We start from the raw sequence: 13,456 nt of genomic DNA, 5'->3' as shown, positions 1-13,456 counted from the left end.
AGCTGAGCGAAGCTGGCTCTTGGTGACGCCGCTGCCCACCCCCTCCTGCCAAGGGCTCCCTCACACGTCCCCATTAAATGAAACCGAAGCGAGAAGATTCCATTAAATGGCTGCAAATAAATTAACAGAGCGTAATTGCTCGGGGAGGCACGAGCAGGCTCCGGGAGCTAATTGAGATAGGAAGTCAGGAGTGACACCTTGGCAGAATCAGCTCCAGCGCCCCCTCCTCACCATGCCCGGGGGCATCCAAAGGGCACAGACTGCCTCTCTGCACAGCCCCACCTCCTTGTGGGGTCAGTGCCCACTATGCACATAGTTGGGGCCTGCCCCCCACCTTCAGCTGAGTGTCAGCTGCTGCCCCTGAAATGAGCAGAACCCTTTTCCCCAAGCAGGGCTATAACCACAGCAGGGCAGGGGGCCTTATACTTTGATCCAGGGCTCGAGGCAAAAGGGATAGAGAACAGACACCACAGCCAAGATCCGATGCTGGAGTCCCCAGCCCCAGCCCCTTTCTCTGCCCAGGAGACCCCCACTCTCTACGCCCTCCCATGCTGTTCAGAACACCCAGCATCCACAAAGCTAACCCCAGTGCTGCCCCAATCCCTCTTCCATGCTGCCCCCCTGGGGACAAGAGCAGTGGCACGGGGATCAGAGGGAGACATGGGGCCAAGGACATGTGGTGCTGGGTGAACACGCTACACACACCAGGTTCTCACACCTATACTACCCCGTACAGTGCCTGGCGCCACAATGAACACCTTCAGGCTTGCTATTAAAACAACACAGACGCAGCTGAGGCTCCAGGTCAGAGACAGGTGTTTAATAGCCACGGTTGTTTCCAAACACGACCGTGAGTCTCACCCACCGCTTGCCTTTGCTCCAGGGATGCAGAACGCCGGAGGCTGCCTGGAGTGGATTCAGGCCATTTGCTTGCACCGCCCATTACTGTAGCCGAACACGGTGATGATAGGAAGGTCCCCCCCTTCTCGTTGTCTGTGCTCTCAGCCGTGTCACATTCATCCCGAGCAGGACAGCAGCGGGGAGCAGCCAAGTGCCCCCCTTCTCAGGCTTCTCACTGGTGCGTCTCCTGGATTTCTGACCTCCAGGGCAGGAAATGTCACCCCAAGCATGAAGAATCACCCCCCTCCCCACCCCTGCCCCTACTCGCACACAAGCCAAGAGCAACTCACCAAGAACCACGTGAAAGAAGCCTGTGTTCCACCACACCCCTCAAAGACCGCTCAGTCTGTGTTTATTTGCCACCGAACCAAAACGAAACCGAAAAGAGAACGAACCGCAGTCAGCTTGGACGAAGCAGCAGCAGCAGCAGCAGAGATCCATGCGCCATTCACCACAGGAAGAAAGGGACGAGGAGCCTCAGGGCCCCACGCTGTTGAAAGCGGGGCTGAGGCCGGCGTGTAAAAATAACCGATTACGACGGGGAGTGGGGGGCGTTCAGAGCTCACCCGAAGTCTTTATGACGTGGAAGAGGGTGACATTGTACAGGACCTGGTGGCCGTTGTTCCAGGTGTACAGCACCCGCTCCCGTGGGTTGTAGTCCAGCATGGAGATGTGGGAGTACTGGTTGTGGAAGGGGATGTCCGTGTATTCATAGCTGGAAGTGTTCGTGTAGTAGGCAAAATAGATCTTGGCACCGGCCAGGTGGGAGTTGGTGACATAGAGGGTGCCACAGATCATGAAGGCCTCGCCGGCACTGCGCTTGGGGTAGCCAGTGTCCCAGCTGCGCAGGACCTCTAGCGTGTGTGGGTCCACGCGGCTCACCACGATGTTGCCGGCATTCTGGTTGGTGGTGTAGACGGCCCAGAGCCCATTCTCATCCACCATGAAGTCGATGTCAGAGAAGCCACCCCATGAGTAGGGGAAGGTGTTGTTGTAGCCAGCACCACTGAGGCTGCGCTGCACCAGGATGCTGCGGGAGCGGAAGTGGTACTTCACTGCCACATTGCTCTGGTACTTGTTGTAGTAAAGTGAGCCGTTGAACACCACGTGGCCCGTCCCGGCCCAGGGGTGTGGCAGCAGGTGCTGCACGAAGTTCTGCCCCGTCACAAAGTCGTTCAGTGTGCGGAACTCGAGCACGCGTCGCCCCTTGTAGTAGCCATCCATGTACCAGACCTGGGTGGGCGAGAGCCGCACAGAGGTTAGAGGCATCTCAGGCAGGCAGGCAGAACCCCCTCACTGCCTGCCCCACTCAGGGACTTCCCCAGGCCCTGAGACAGCCCAGGGGCAGAGACACCATGGAGACCTTGCAAACCTCTGGGGAGGGGGGCTCCAGTTGTACGTGTGGGGCATTGCACCCTGAGCAGGGCTTGGGGGCCAGCTTTGCTAACAGCATCCTCCACCTGCTGCAGGCAGCGATGGCCCCTCCACATGCCATGCTGTTGCTTGGGGCTGCAGCATCCCAGCCCCACTCAAGAGCCGGAGTCAATGCACAGTGCATCCCTCAGGATCGAGATTCAAAGCCAACAGCAGCCCCAGTGCTGAGTGTCAGCTAGTCCAACACATTGGCTTAATTGCTTCAAAGGAGAATGAAAAGGGAGTGAGTGCATGTTCCTCCCCCCACAGGCTTCAAGTTGCCAGGTCCCCCCGCAGCAGGCAAGAACATGCCCTGCAGCAAAGTCTGTGCGTGGGGCCCTGCCTGCTTTGTAGAGGAGCTTCTGAGTTCAGCCCTATGGGGGAAGAGGGATGGGAGATGCACAGAGGAGCCAGCCCCAGCCAGGGAGCATGCAGCTGCCTCCCTGTGGAGGCAAATGTGACTGCAGAGGGGAGGCATCAGCAGCCACTGCAGAGTCCAGGCAAACTCCTGACACTGGCTGAGAAGACAAGAAGCTTTTTCCCTGCTCAGTCAAATGCTCCAGTCCTTGCCAGGGCCCAGCCTGGTCCCTCCAGAGAACACAGGCTGAGATTCTCAGGCAGCCTCCAGATGCTGGCAGCAGGGAAAACCTGGAGGAGTCCTCTGGCACAGAGGGGACCCATTTCCTGGTGCAAGGTGAAGGAGGGAGGGTCACTGGCTCAGGGTAACAGCCCCTCCTTCCCCTGCACCCAGGGCTCTAGCTCAGCCTGGTGATAAATAAAAGGCTGATGGTGTCTGAGCCAACGGCTCCTTACTTCCTCTCAAGGCTTTAAAAAATCCAATTTCTCCCAGTGCTGAGGGCGACAGCCCATCCATCAGCGCCACCCAGGCCATAAATAACGATGTGCCATTGGAAGTGATGCCTGGTGCCGCCATCCATCCCCTGCCCTTGCTAATCACCCGCGCTGCTCCTAGTTGTCCATGCAGGGCAAGCATTCCCCTGGGGTGCCAGGGAGATAAGGGGCCTGGGCCTAGGCCTAGGCCTGAGCCTGGATTGGGGTCCCCTATGCCAAGCGCTGCACAGACCCAGGGGAAGGGGCAGCCCCTGCCCCACAGGGCCCCAGACTGCCCACAAGGCTCCCCAGACAACGCACCACAGACAGCCAAACCCCAGCCCCACGGCTCATGGAGAAACACCCCAGACACCTTTTAACTCCATGCTCCATGGCCTGGCAGCCTGCAGCAAACCCCAGTTCCCCGTCCCCTCTGAAAGATGCTGTTTCTAACCCAGAGGCTTTTTAGTTGGCATATAAATCATCCTAAAGCCAACGGAATTAGGCCAGCTGAAGACCTGGCCCCCAATCTGCTAGTGAGCACTCCCTTGTCAGGAAGTCCCTACCTGTGACCAGTCACTGGGGCCCTGTCAGCTGCACAGGGTTGGAGGGGTGGGGGTTTCTGGAAATGACAAATGCAAAACTTAATGGGGAGCATGAGGAGCTGTGGCTCTGGCCCCAAATTTCTCCCTCCAGACTAAGACCTATACATGGAGGATGCTCCTGGCAGCTAGTGTGCTGGCATTTATCACATGTCCTTTGACCCCACTGCAGCAATCCCAGCCTCCCTCTGCCTCTGCTGAGCTTATGACACAGGAAGCTGAACATCAGCAACGGATGTGCCAGCCCCTGATGAATGTTTCTCCATGTTGGATTAGACTTGTTTCTCTTTCTCTTCATCCCCCATGTGCCCCACACACCAGTGTCAGGCTAATTTCTAATGAAAAGCCATGTTGTGACAGAGGGACCCAGCATTGGGGATTTTGCAGCTGGGGGATGTCCCAGTGAGAACCCCTCAGCAGCCTCCTACCCTGATGAGCCTCAGTGCCTTGGGTAGCAGTCACAGCTGCTTTCTATGGGGCAGGGAGGGAGGGGAAGGTGCCCCTGTCAGGAGGTGCACGAGCAAGATCCTGGTGCCAGTTCTGGGCTTTGCAAAATTTGGACTTTTGGGGGCTGCTCTGAGCTCTCACAACCCCAGGAATGAGCCATTTTTGTGGCCAGGCCCCCAAATTGCCAGAGGAAGGGTGTGGTGGACCGTGGGGAATGTGGCTTCAGTGGGTAACCCTAGGGGTGATGTGAAGGCCGGGCAGCCCCCAGAGCTCCCCACAGCTTACCCCTGTAGCACTCACCCTGCTGTCAGCACTGGGAGCCATGGTGTCTGTCATCCAGGACCCAAAGCGTGACCCTGAGGCCCGAATAGTGATGGGGTTGCTGACACCTGTGAGCTTCCCACAACCTGGGCAAAGAGAGAAGAGAGACCAGTTACAGCAGAGAAGAGAGGCTGGTCATGGCAAGGATGCCTCCCTCAAGGCTGTGATGGAAGCAGGACCCCATGGAGCCCCCACAGCCAGGCAGAGGCTACAGCCACTCCCAAGCACCCTCAAGGGGTAGGCATCAGCTCCCACCCCAGCAGGCCAGGAGCAAAGTGGGTGATAGGTATCTGGACAAGCACACAAACAGGTGCTGGCAGGCCCCCACCCTGCTCTCAGTAGGGTGTGTGGCTGTTCCACATGGGGGCATGTGTGGCAAAAGCCAGGTTCACATGCATGTACCTGTGTTCCCACTGAGCGTTTGCTCCTCTTTTTCCAAATGTGATACTGGGAGGCCAGAGCTACAAGAGCCCCCAAACCAGGAGAGCTCCAAAGAGGGAGGGTGGGGGGTACACATTCATCCCTTTCCCCAGCACCCCCTGGGGTTCAGACTGTTCTCAGCTGCTGGCCCAGCCCTGCTCAGCATTGCCAGCTCTATGATAAAGAACCAGGCACTGCCAAGATGGAGATCACTCATCCTGGGGCTAATCGAAGCTGACACCAGGCAGCCGCCTGTTTCCTTTCACGGCACACCACTGATTCCACCATCATTGTGCCTAGGAACAGAAGTGGCTGCACCAGGCTGGGGGCAGGGAGATAGAGTTGCAGGGGGGCAGAGCATGGCAGCTTCCCCAGGCAGGCAACAGAACACCATCTGCAGTTTGGGGGGCAGGGGGTGGAGCTCACAGAGCCCCCATGCAGGAGATAGCTAAAGTGAGCTCAAAGGAAGGGGCACTGCAGTCACTGCCCATCTACCAACTTCCAATTTGTTGTAAGCAGGTGCCAGCCTGAGGTTGCCCAGACCTATTTCACTGGGTCACAAGTTGCCTTGACTTGCAGGGAGCATTGCAGCTGGGGATAGAATCCAGAAGTCCTGGCTCCCAGCCCCTCCCAAATACCTGGTGGGCAGCAACAGTGAAATTAACACCACCACTGCAGGGACCCGAGTCACTGGAAAGACCCTATGCACATGAAATGGGTGCACACAGGGCTCAAGATGCACCAGAACATGCATGAGCCAGGCCTGGGGAGTAGCAGGGGCTGGCAGGCAGGGGCAGCCCCAGGTAGGCACAGTCACATGCACGGGGGGAGGAAGAGGGCACATACCCAGCTTCTGCATACAGGCATGCAGCCGGGCCTCCAGCACCATTACGCGCTGCTGCAGCTCCTCATAGTCATAGGCGCCCATCTCCTCCTGGATGGCCAGCAGGCTGCCTGACAGGTTCCGCACCTCCTCTTTCAGCTGCACAATGGTGCGTGTGTCTGCTTTGTACTGGTCCAGCACCGGGATCAGTGGCAGCAGCTCCGTCATCTTGTCCTTCAGCTCCTGCCAGCACAGAAGGAAGGGGCACAGCGTCACTGCTTGGCTCCAGCCTGTGTTCCCCTTCCCACCCTCAGGCACCTGGGAGGGTGTGCACACTGGTATCTCAAGCTGGTATCTACATGTATACACACACGTTTACCCCCCCACCCCCATAGTTGGCTGCCTCTGTTCAGGCAACATCCAAGTCTGGAAGCTGTACACAGCCACAGCTCAACCTGCGGCCGGGACCCATGCCCAACCCCACTGAGCAGCCTGCTGCACAGACACCATGTGAAGCAGCCACTGTCCCAGCCCAGCTGCATCCTGGCCGCCTGTTATCCCCATGCCCTTTACTGCACCTCTTGCCACAGCCTCAGCTTCAAAGGCTGGAGCTCCATCCCAGGGAGGGCTTGTGGTGCGGAAGGCCTCCCACCAGGCTCTTCAAAGCTGACTGGTAATTGCTGCTGCATCTTTTATGATGGTTGCCTCAGGGGAGTGAGAACCCAGGCCTTGCAGAGGACAGGGGTGCCAGGAGCCTGTTGTGGGGCCAGGCTGGGATGGGGGGAGCTGCCAGCTCGTGGCAGTGCTCACATGGAGCAATCAGCCACGACCCTGAACACCTATCCCGCTCCCGATCCTCCCTGGTTCACCCAGCACAGAGGGCAGCTCCAGCCATGGAGCCAGAGCCATCCCCAGCATGACTCCCAGCCCCCACCCTCGCCTGCTCTCTCTCTCTGCGATTTCCCAGCAGGCATCCTTAGGCCATAACTCCTGCGCTTGATGGGATTGCATTCCCATCTCTGGGGCCAGGCACCTGCCGCTGTGATTAAACCAGCTGCGGCATTCACTACAGCTTGGACATTTAATCAATGCCTCGTCTCTGCAGCTGTCAGCGATGTGGCCCTACTACCACTCCAGCTCCCCCCGCCCCCACCCCACTTCCTTTGGCCTGGTTTCAGCACTCGAGACAGGCAGCTTTGGAGAGCTTCATCCATCAGGGAGAAGCTGTGCGTTTGGGGGTGGGGGGCGGGCTGGACTCCATGCTCAGGGCTAGGGGAGGAAGGGGGGGTGTCTGGAGGGTCCCACACAAGTGGTGTCAATCACCACAGTTGGCAGCTGTCACCTGTTGGGCAGCACCTGGACCTGGGTGGGACACAGCCCAGTGCTGTTGGCCACAGGATCCCCAAGCCAGGCTGGGGATCTGGATGGGCGTGAAGTGCAGGGGCAGGGGCCAGGATCCCTGGCTGCCTTTTCTCTGCTCCGTCTCAGCCCTTGGTCCAGGTGGGCAGTGCTGGTTTCAGCTTAGCAGCTTTTGCATCCCTGGTGCCCTAATGGGGTCAGAGCTGGCACAGCCCCGGTCTCATGGAGAGGCAGAGGGAATAAGGGGGACCAGACTGGGGCCAGTGACTTTTACCCTGGGCTAGGGCTCTGCACCATGAAAGCAACAAGTCTCTGGAAAGCTGTTGAGACTGGGACAGCTTTGAGGCAGGGGCTGCTACTCTTTGTTCTGTGTCTGTGCTGTGCCCAGCACAGGGCAACACTGGTCCCTGCTGCTGACCAGGATGTTCACAGCTGCTGGGGACTCTGGGCCCTTGCCTGACACCAGGGCTGTACTGCAGCTGCTCCTGACACCCCAGAGTTTACACCAAGCCCCGCTGCCCCGAGGGCAGTGGTGCCAAGCATCCAGGCACTGGCCACTCTGAGCCCCCGGGCACCAGGGAGGGGGCAGCTTGGGGCAAGCTCCCAGAGCTACCTGGAAGCTCTTTGCATTGAGACTCTTCTGGCTCTCAGTGGCCACCTTCAGCCGGGAGTCCAGCCCCTTCATGAGCGACTCTGTGTTGCGCACATACTGCAGGTCACGGTAGGTCCGCAGGTCCAGCACCTCCATGGACTGGGAGATGTTCTGCACCTGGGGTAAAGGCAGAGCCCAGAAGTGAGAGTAGAGTCCAGCACCACCCCCTTCTCCCCAGAGGCTGGTGCCAGCTTGGCCCCCACTCTGCTCCCATCTCCCAGCCCTATTGTTCCTAGCATGGCTTGTCCTCATCCAGGGCCACAGAAGCCCAAGCTCAGCAGCTCTCAGCATACAGGACCAGCCTGGCAGCAACCCACTGCACGGACTCTGCCTGGCAAAGGGAGCAGGGGGAGGTGGGGGGAGGCCAAGCCGCCCACGCCCCAGTGCTATTAGCAGGCCTTGGAATATGACAGAGCTCTGATTTAATGAGCTAGCTCCAGAGCTGCCTCATTAGTGCCTTGCTCCCCACCTCCCTCCCCAGGAAGGTCACTGGCAGTTTCTCCATCCAGATCTCCCTGAATCCATCTCCATGAGTCCTGCTTCTGTCCCCAACTGCTCCCGCTTTAATAAATGAGGCCCTATCCAGGCTCCTGTCCTTAAGGAAAGGAGGATGGAGCAGAGCAGATGCCAGGCTGGAAGCCCCTTCTTGGCCTGGGAAAGCAGTGGCTGTCTCATGGCTGCATCTGCTGCCCTCCCCAGCTTCATGGAGCTCTGTGATGGGGCAGCAGCAGAGACAGGAGTGGGACCATGCACAGCTGCCGACACCTAGATGATATATGCCCACATGCTCTGGGCACTGTGTCTGTCCCTCCTGACTGGCTGGAGGCTGAGGGGGCTTGGTTAATTGAGGTTTACCTGGTGGTGAGCTGGGCTGGGCTTGGCCCTGCTGTAGAGGCCAAGCAGAGGATGGTGGCAGGCAGCTGGGTCTGGGGCAGACCTGTCCCTGCCCCCTGCTCTCCTGGCACCTGCTTGCTATTTCCCTGCCTGCTTTCTCCACCCTGCTGCTCCCTGGGGCAGGGGCTGCCTCTTGCACACACCTGGGCAGTGCTCAATACAACTGGGCCATTCCCTTCTGGACATGTGTGTTGCATGGCATATGCATGTCCTTATGGGAGAGGGAGGACATTAGGGCACCAGAGGTTTCCTTGACCTCTGAGAATTGGCTCCCCCCCCAACTCTACTCACACAGCAGCAGGGTAGAGGCATGTTTGGGGGAGTGGGCTGATTTGGGCAGCAAGGAAGGCCCTGAATCTGAGCCCAATCCATGCCCCACTGTACAGCCTCTGACAGGGTGCTTTGCAAAAACACTGGCAATAAAAAGACAGTTGTTTCCCTCAGGCAGCAATTCCAGAGCGGGGAGAAGGCAATGGTGGTTCCCCCTACCAGCAGTGGAGGGGCAGCAGCAGCTCCGTCTGCCCCACGGCTGGTTCTGCTGCCGCCCTGCACCCCCTCCTCCACCCTGCTGTGCTCTCTGACTGCCTGTACCTCTACACTACCATTTGACCTTCTGCAGCAGCAGACAAGTCACCTCCTCTGCTGCCTGTATGAGAATGACTGAGTGGTTCAGTGGGACTGAGCCCAGCTGGGGCTGGAGGGCTCTTGCTAGAGGTGAACCTGGCTCCCGGTGGAGTGAGGACAGCTGTAACTGCCACTGCCCAGAGCAGCCAAAGGCCAAGGGAAATCACCGTGCTGGGTGCCACAGCAGTTCCAGCTCCCACAGCACCAGGGTCTGTGGCTACTCACATCAGTCACCACCTGGCCAGACCTGGAGCTCCCTGCCAGCTGCCCCCGTGGACTTGCATTTGGTGGTCCTGGCTGTCCCCACCTCCCACACACTGGATTTGCAGGGTCGTAGCCAGTGAGAGGGGACATCCCTGCTCAGATAGAGTTTGATGCGACTAATAACTACGCAGGTGGATCTACAGTGCCCATCCCCACAGATGCTCCATTAAGTACTAAAAAGACCCCACCTGCATGTCACTGGGAAGGGGAGAGAGGGGGACTCCATCCTGGCCTCTTCCAGGCAGCTGAGGAAGCAATTCTGGCAACAAGGAGCCATCCAGGGGGCCAGGCTGAGCCAGGGGGGTTTCCAAGGCCAGGGATGCCCCAGCTACTGCTGCTGGTCCAGAGTGGAGGCCAAGCCCTGGACACACATGCAGGGCCAGGGCTCTTACCTTCTCCATGAGCTGCCGGAGCTGGCGGCTGCGCAGGTCTCGGGAGCAGGTGCCCTGCACCGGGATGACAGCCGTGCACAGGCATTTGCCATCGGGGGCCTGTGCTGAGGTGTAAACCTGCCAGCCCTCGTCAGGGCTCTGGAAAAGTGTCTGTGAGGACAGGGGGTGGGGAGGAGGCAGGAGAAACATGGTTAGGGGCAGGAACAGCATGCCAGGGTCTGGCTCTGGCTTCAGCAGCCCTCAGGAAGAGCTGCAGCACTGCAGGTGCATCAGGGAATCCAGGCATTGCCTTGCCGCCCCTGCAGGCAGCCCTGCCAGTGCCCACAGTTGGAACCTGAGAGACACGTGCCATGTGTCCTGACTGGCACCCTCCCACCCACCTGCCAGGTGCCCACACGGAAGCAGCAAATGCAAGAGCTGGAGAAATATTTAGTAGCTGGTGGGCAAACAGCAGAGCCTCACTGCAGGAGGGAGAGCAAGGGGAAGGGCATTGCTTGCCTCTGCAGAACCCAGCCCCGCTCCATGACTGGCACAGGCAAGATTTCTGCCCCCCTGCCTGTCTGCCAGCTAGGCCTGAGGCAAACACTGCACCCACAGGCCCAGTTCTAGGGCTGTGGTGGCAAGAGGAAGTTCCTGACATAGGCAATGGCAGCAGTAGAGCTTTTATCCCTCTGGTGCCCAGGTACCTTGGGGGCCAGGATAGAGTTAAACTCCACCCACTATGATCTGCACCTGGCCACAGTTTATCACCAGCACTGGGTAGCTCAGGAGGCCCCAGGGTACTAGGGCATGGGGGCATTGCCTACTCACTCCACCTGGTGTCCACTACAGGGAAGGAGACGCAGGCCTCGTGGAGTTGGCTGCCCAGCAGCTCCCAGCCCCACCCGCCCAGCACCTAGGAGCTCTTACACAGAAGCACCTACATTTGCCCACAGGGACCCTGATCCTGTGGGGGTGGGGGGAACGGCGGGGAGCAGGGCAGCCCTTGAGACAGGGGCAAGCCTGGGTGGGAAAGTGTGAGGAGGTGATGACTAGCTCTGAGAAAGCCAGGCTGCAGCCACAGGCGGCTCTTGGGGAACTCCAGGTGCTGCCCTGCTTCCAACCTCACCCCCACAGCCTGCTGTGTCCCCCACCCCCAAGAGGGCTTCCCCACCAGGCAGCACTTTGAGTTCCCCAAGTGCCATTTATGGCTGCCTGCTTGCCTGGCAGAGACTGCGCTGACCCCAGCCTGACCCAGCACCCTCTTCCCAGGGCTTTCAGCTTCTAGACTCCTCCTGAGCTCTGCAGAGTCTGCCCTCAACTCCCTTCTCCCCCGTGCCTGTTGTAGCCCTTTTGCCACCTTCACGGGATATGCCAGGGACCAGGCCACCTGCTTCCAGGGGTGGTGCCTGCCTATGCAGCACCTGAAGCAGCAGGGCCCTGATCCTGGCTGGTGAGGCTCTAAGAGCAATGAATGAGGCCTCACAGGGCTGGGCGGTTCTGACCTGAAAGCTGGGGCTGGAAGCCACAGAGTTCCTACTGTGTTTCTCTCACCCCATGGGAAGAGCCATGTGCCTCACTTGGGAAAGGCTAATGAAGGGGGAAAAGACCCATCTTTGCAGCAAGTTCCTGAACAGCAGCAGTGGGAAGCAGAGCCCAGCTCATCATCCTGCTCCCTGGAGACCTCTAGGCAGCCTCTACCTTGGCTTTTGCCCTGTCCAAGTTTAAGTGACAGAGCCTACTCGTACCATATTTCCTTCTTTGCAAGTCTCACTCCTCCGCTCCCCTTTCCCAGAAGCTGTGTCTAGGGTGAAGCGCATGTTGCCTGTGACAAAATATGGTGTGCATGGCTGGGGAGACGCCTTTCTGGCTCCTGAACACAGAGTGAGCTGCTGATCCTCTGCAAGAGCCGGAGCAAAGCCAAGGAAGAGGCAGGAAGCAGGTGGAGATCGAGCCCAGAGAGCAAAAGGGGCCTCACTGTGCCCTCCCTCCCCTTCTATTTATAGCTGCTTTCCCTGGGGCTTCCCATCACATCTGGCTGCTCCCTCAGCCATGGCTCCTGCCAACAGATGGGGACAGGCCTGGCCCCTGGACCACAGCCACCTGGGATTACCTCCCCCTTCCCAGCAGAGAGGGTCTCCCATGGATGGTCTCCCACAGATGCTGCTACTCCTGCCTGGTGCCCTCACACCCCCTCCCCCTGGCAGGACTGGGCTCCACTAGAGACTGGGGGGAGCTCTCCCATCCTGCCCAGCCCTTGCTGGGTGTTTTGCTGGTGCCATGCAGAGACAGCAAGTGTCTGAGCTGGGGGTTGCTGCATTGGCAGGCCACTTCATGTCTCAGCTGAGAGATTATACCACCCGCATGATAACTGAGCTGGGGCATCCTAAGGAAGGCTGCCACCCAGCCACACAAGCAGCCAGGGATCCTCCTGGCCCATGGGCCCTGTCATGTACTCACTCAGGAAAGCAGCATCCCCAGGGCCTGCACATGTGTAGGCAGTGGGAAAGCACAGCATGGCCCACGCCGGCTGCTGGCATGGTTGCAGGGCAGCACAAGCGGTGGATGCAGGACCCAGGCATCTTGGTTCCCTGCTCTGTGCACCAGAACCCATCCCCTGCCAGAGCCGGGGCAGGAGCCAGCCTCCCAGCTTCACCCATGGGGCTGTGAATGGCCTGGGCTCACAGCAGAGGCAAGGCCCTGCCTGAGGTGAAGCAGGGCTTGGGGAGGTCACAGCACTGAGCTGGACAGTGCCAAGCTGGACAGGGAATCCTGGTCCCTGGCTCTGACCAGGGACTTCCCCAGGTGCTGGACTCAGCCCCAGCCCTGCCCCTGCTGCCCCTGAGCATCCCTCAGGCTGTGGCTCCTGCTGGAGGGGCAATAACCCCACAATGATGCAGTGAAATGCCCCATGTTGGAGGTTCTGCTGGGGTCTGAGAAGGGTTCTGGGGGCATGGGTCAAAGTGCCCATCGAGCTTGTGGCCAGGGGTGAAGTGGGATATGCACCCCAGGGCCAGGTGGGGAGAGGCTGTGAACAGGAACAACCAGGCTGCTGGAGCTGCCAGGCTGCAGTCCAGCAGGAAGAGCTCCAGTCTGGTGGGGAGGATTGATTCCGGCAGCTAGGGCAAGGTGTGAGCCCAGATGCTCGAGTTCTTCCCCTTGCCGGAGCCTCCATGCTCAACTAGGGCTCAGGCACATGGGGACCCCCTCAGCCAGGTCAGCTCAACCCCTACCCACTTCTTGCCTCATCCAAGAGCTGGGGAATCCCCCCAACAGGAGCTCACATCCCCCATGGACACTGCCTTGGGCCCGGCACCTCAGACTAAACCTCCAGCAGCCTCTGGGGCCGGAACCCAGGAGTCCAGACTACCCCACACGCAGTGCACTGGCCCCAGACTCAGCCCCTAGAGACCAGGCAGCAGCGAGGTTGGCGGGGAAGACCTCGGGCCCGCGCCTGCTGGCCCCAGGGCGAGGGGCCAGCGAGCGGGCACCGGGTGCCCAGGCCCCGCACCTGGCAGCGGCGCCCGCCGCCCCC

The 13,456-nt window shown here is 59.5% G+C and overlaps 1 protein-coding gene across 1 annotated transcript in view; it reads right to left on the bottom strand.

Annotated features, from left to right (window-relative positions):
- Nucleotides 1-800: 800 nt before the first annotated feature.
- Nucleotides 801-13,456, bottom strand: part of OLFM2 (olfactomedin 2) — a 17,257-nt gene continuing 4,601 nt past the window's right edge. The window contains exons 2-6 of the mRNA XM_006023517.3: nt 9,943-10,092; nt 7,730-7,885; nt 5,781-6,000; nt 4,494-4,600; nt 801-2,133 (exon numbers count right to left, since the gene is read on the bottom strand). Of these exons, the coding sequence (XP_006023579.3) occupies nt 1,456-2,133; nt 4,494-4,600; nt 5,781-6,000; nt 7,730-7,885; nt 9,943-10,092 (1,311 nt within the window). The 3' untranslated portion in view covers nt 801-1,455. The remainder of the gene's footprint in view (nt 2,134-4,493; nt 4,601-5,780; nt 6,001-7,729; nt 7,886-9,942; nt 10,093-13,456) is intronic.

The sequence above is a fragment of the Alligator sinensis genome, unplaced genomic scaffold (assembly GCF_000455745.1).
Source record: "Alligator sinensis unplaced genomic scaffold, ASM45574v1 scaffold707_1, whole genome shotgun sequence".
Lineage (NCBI taxonomy): Eukaryota > Metazoa > Chordata > Crocodylia > Alligatoridae > Alligator > Alligator sinensis.
Note: the sequence above shows the minus strand (reverse complement) of the source record. Positions and strands in the feature narration are given on the sequence as shown.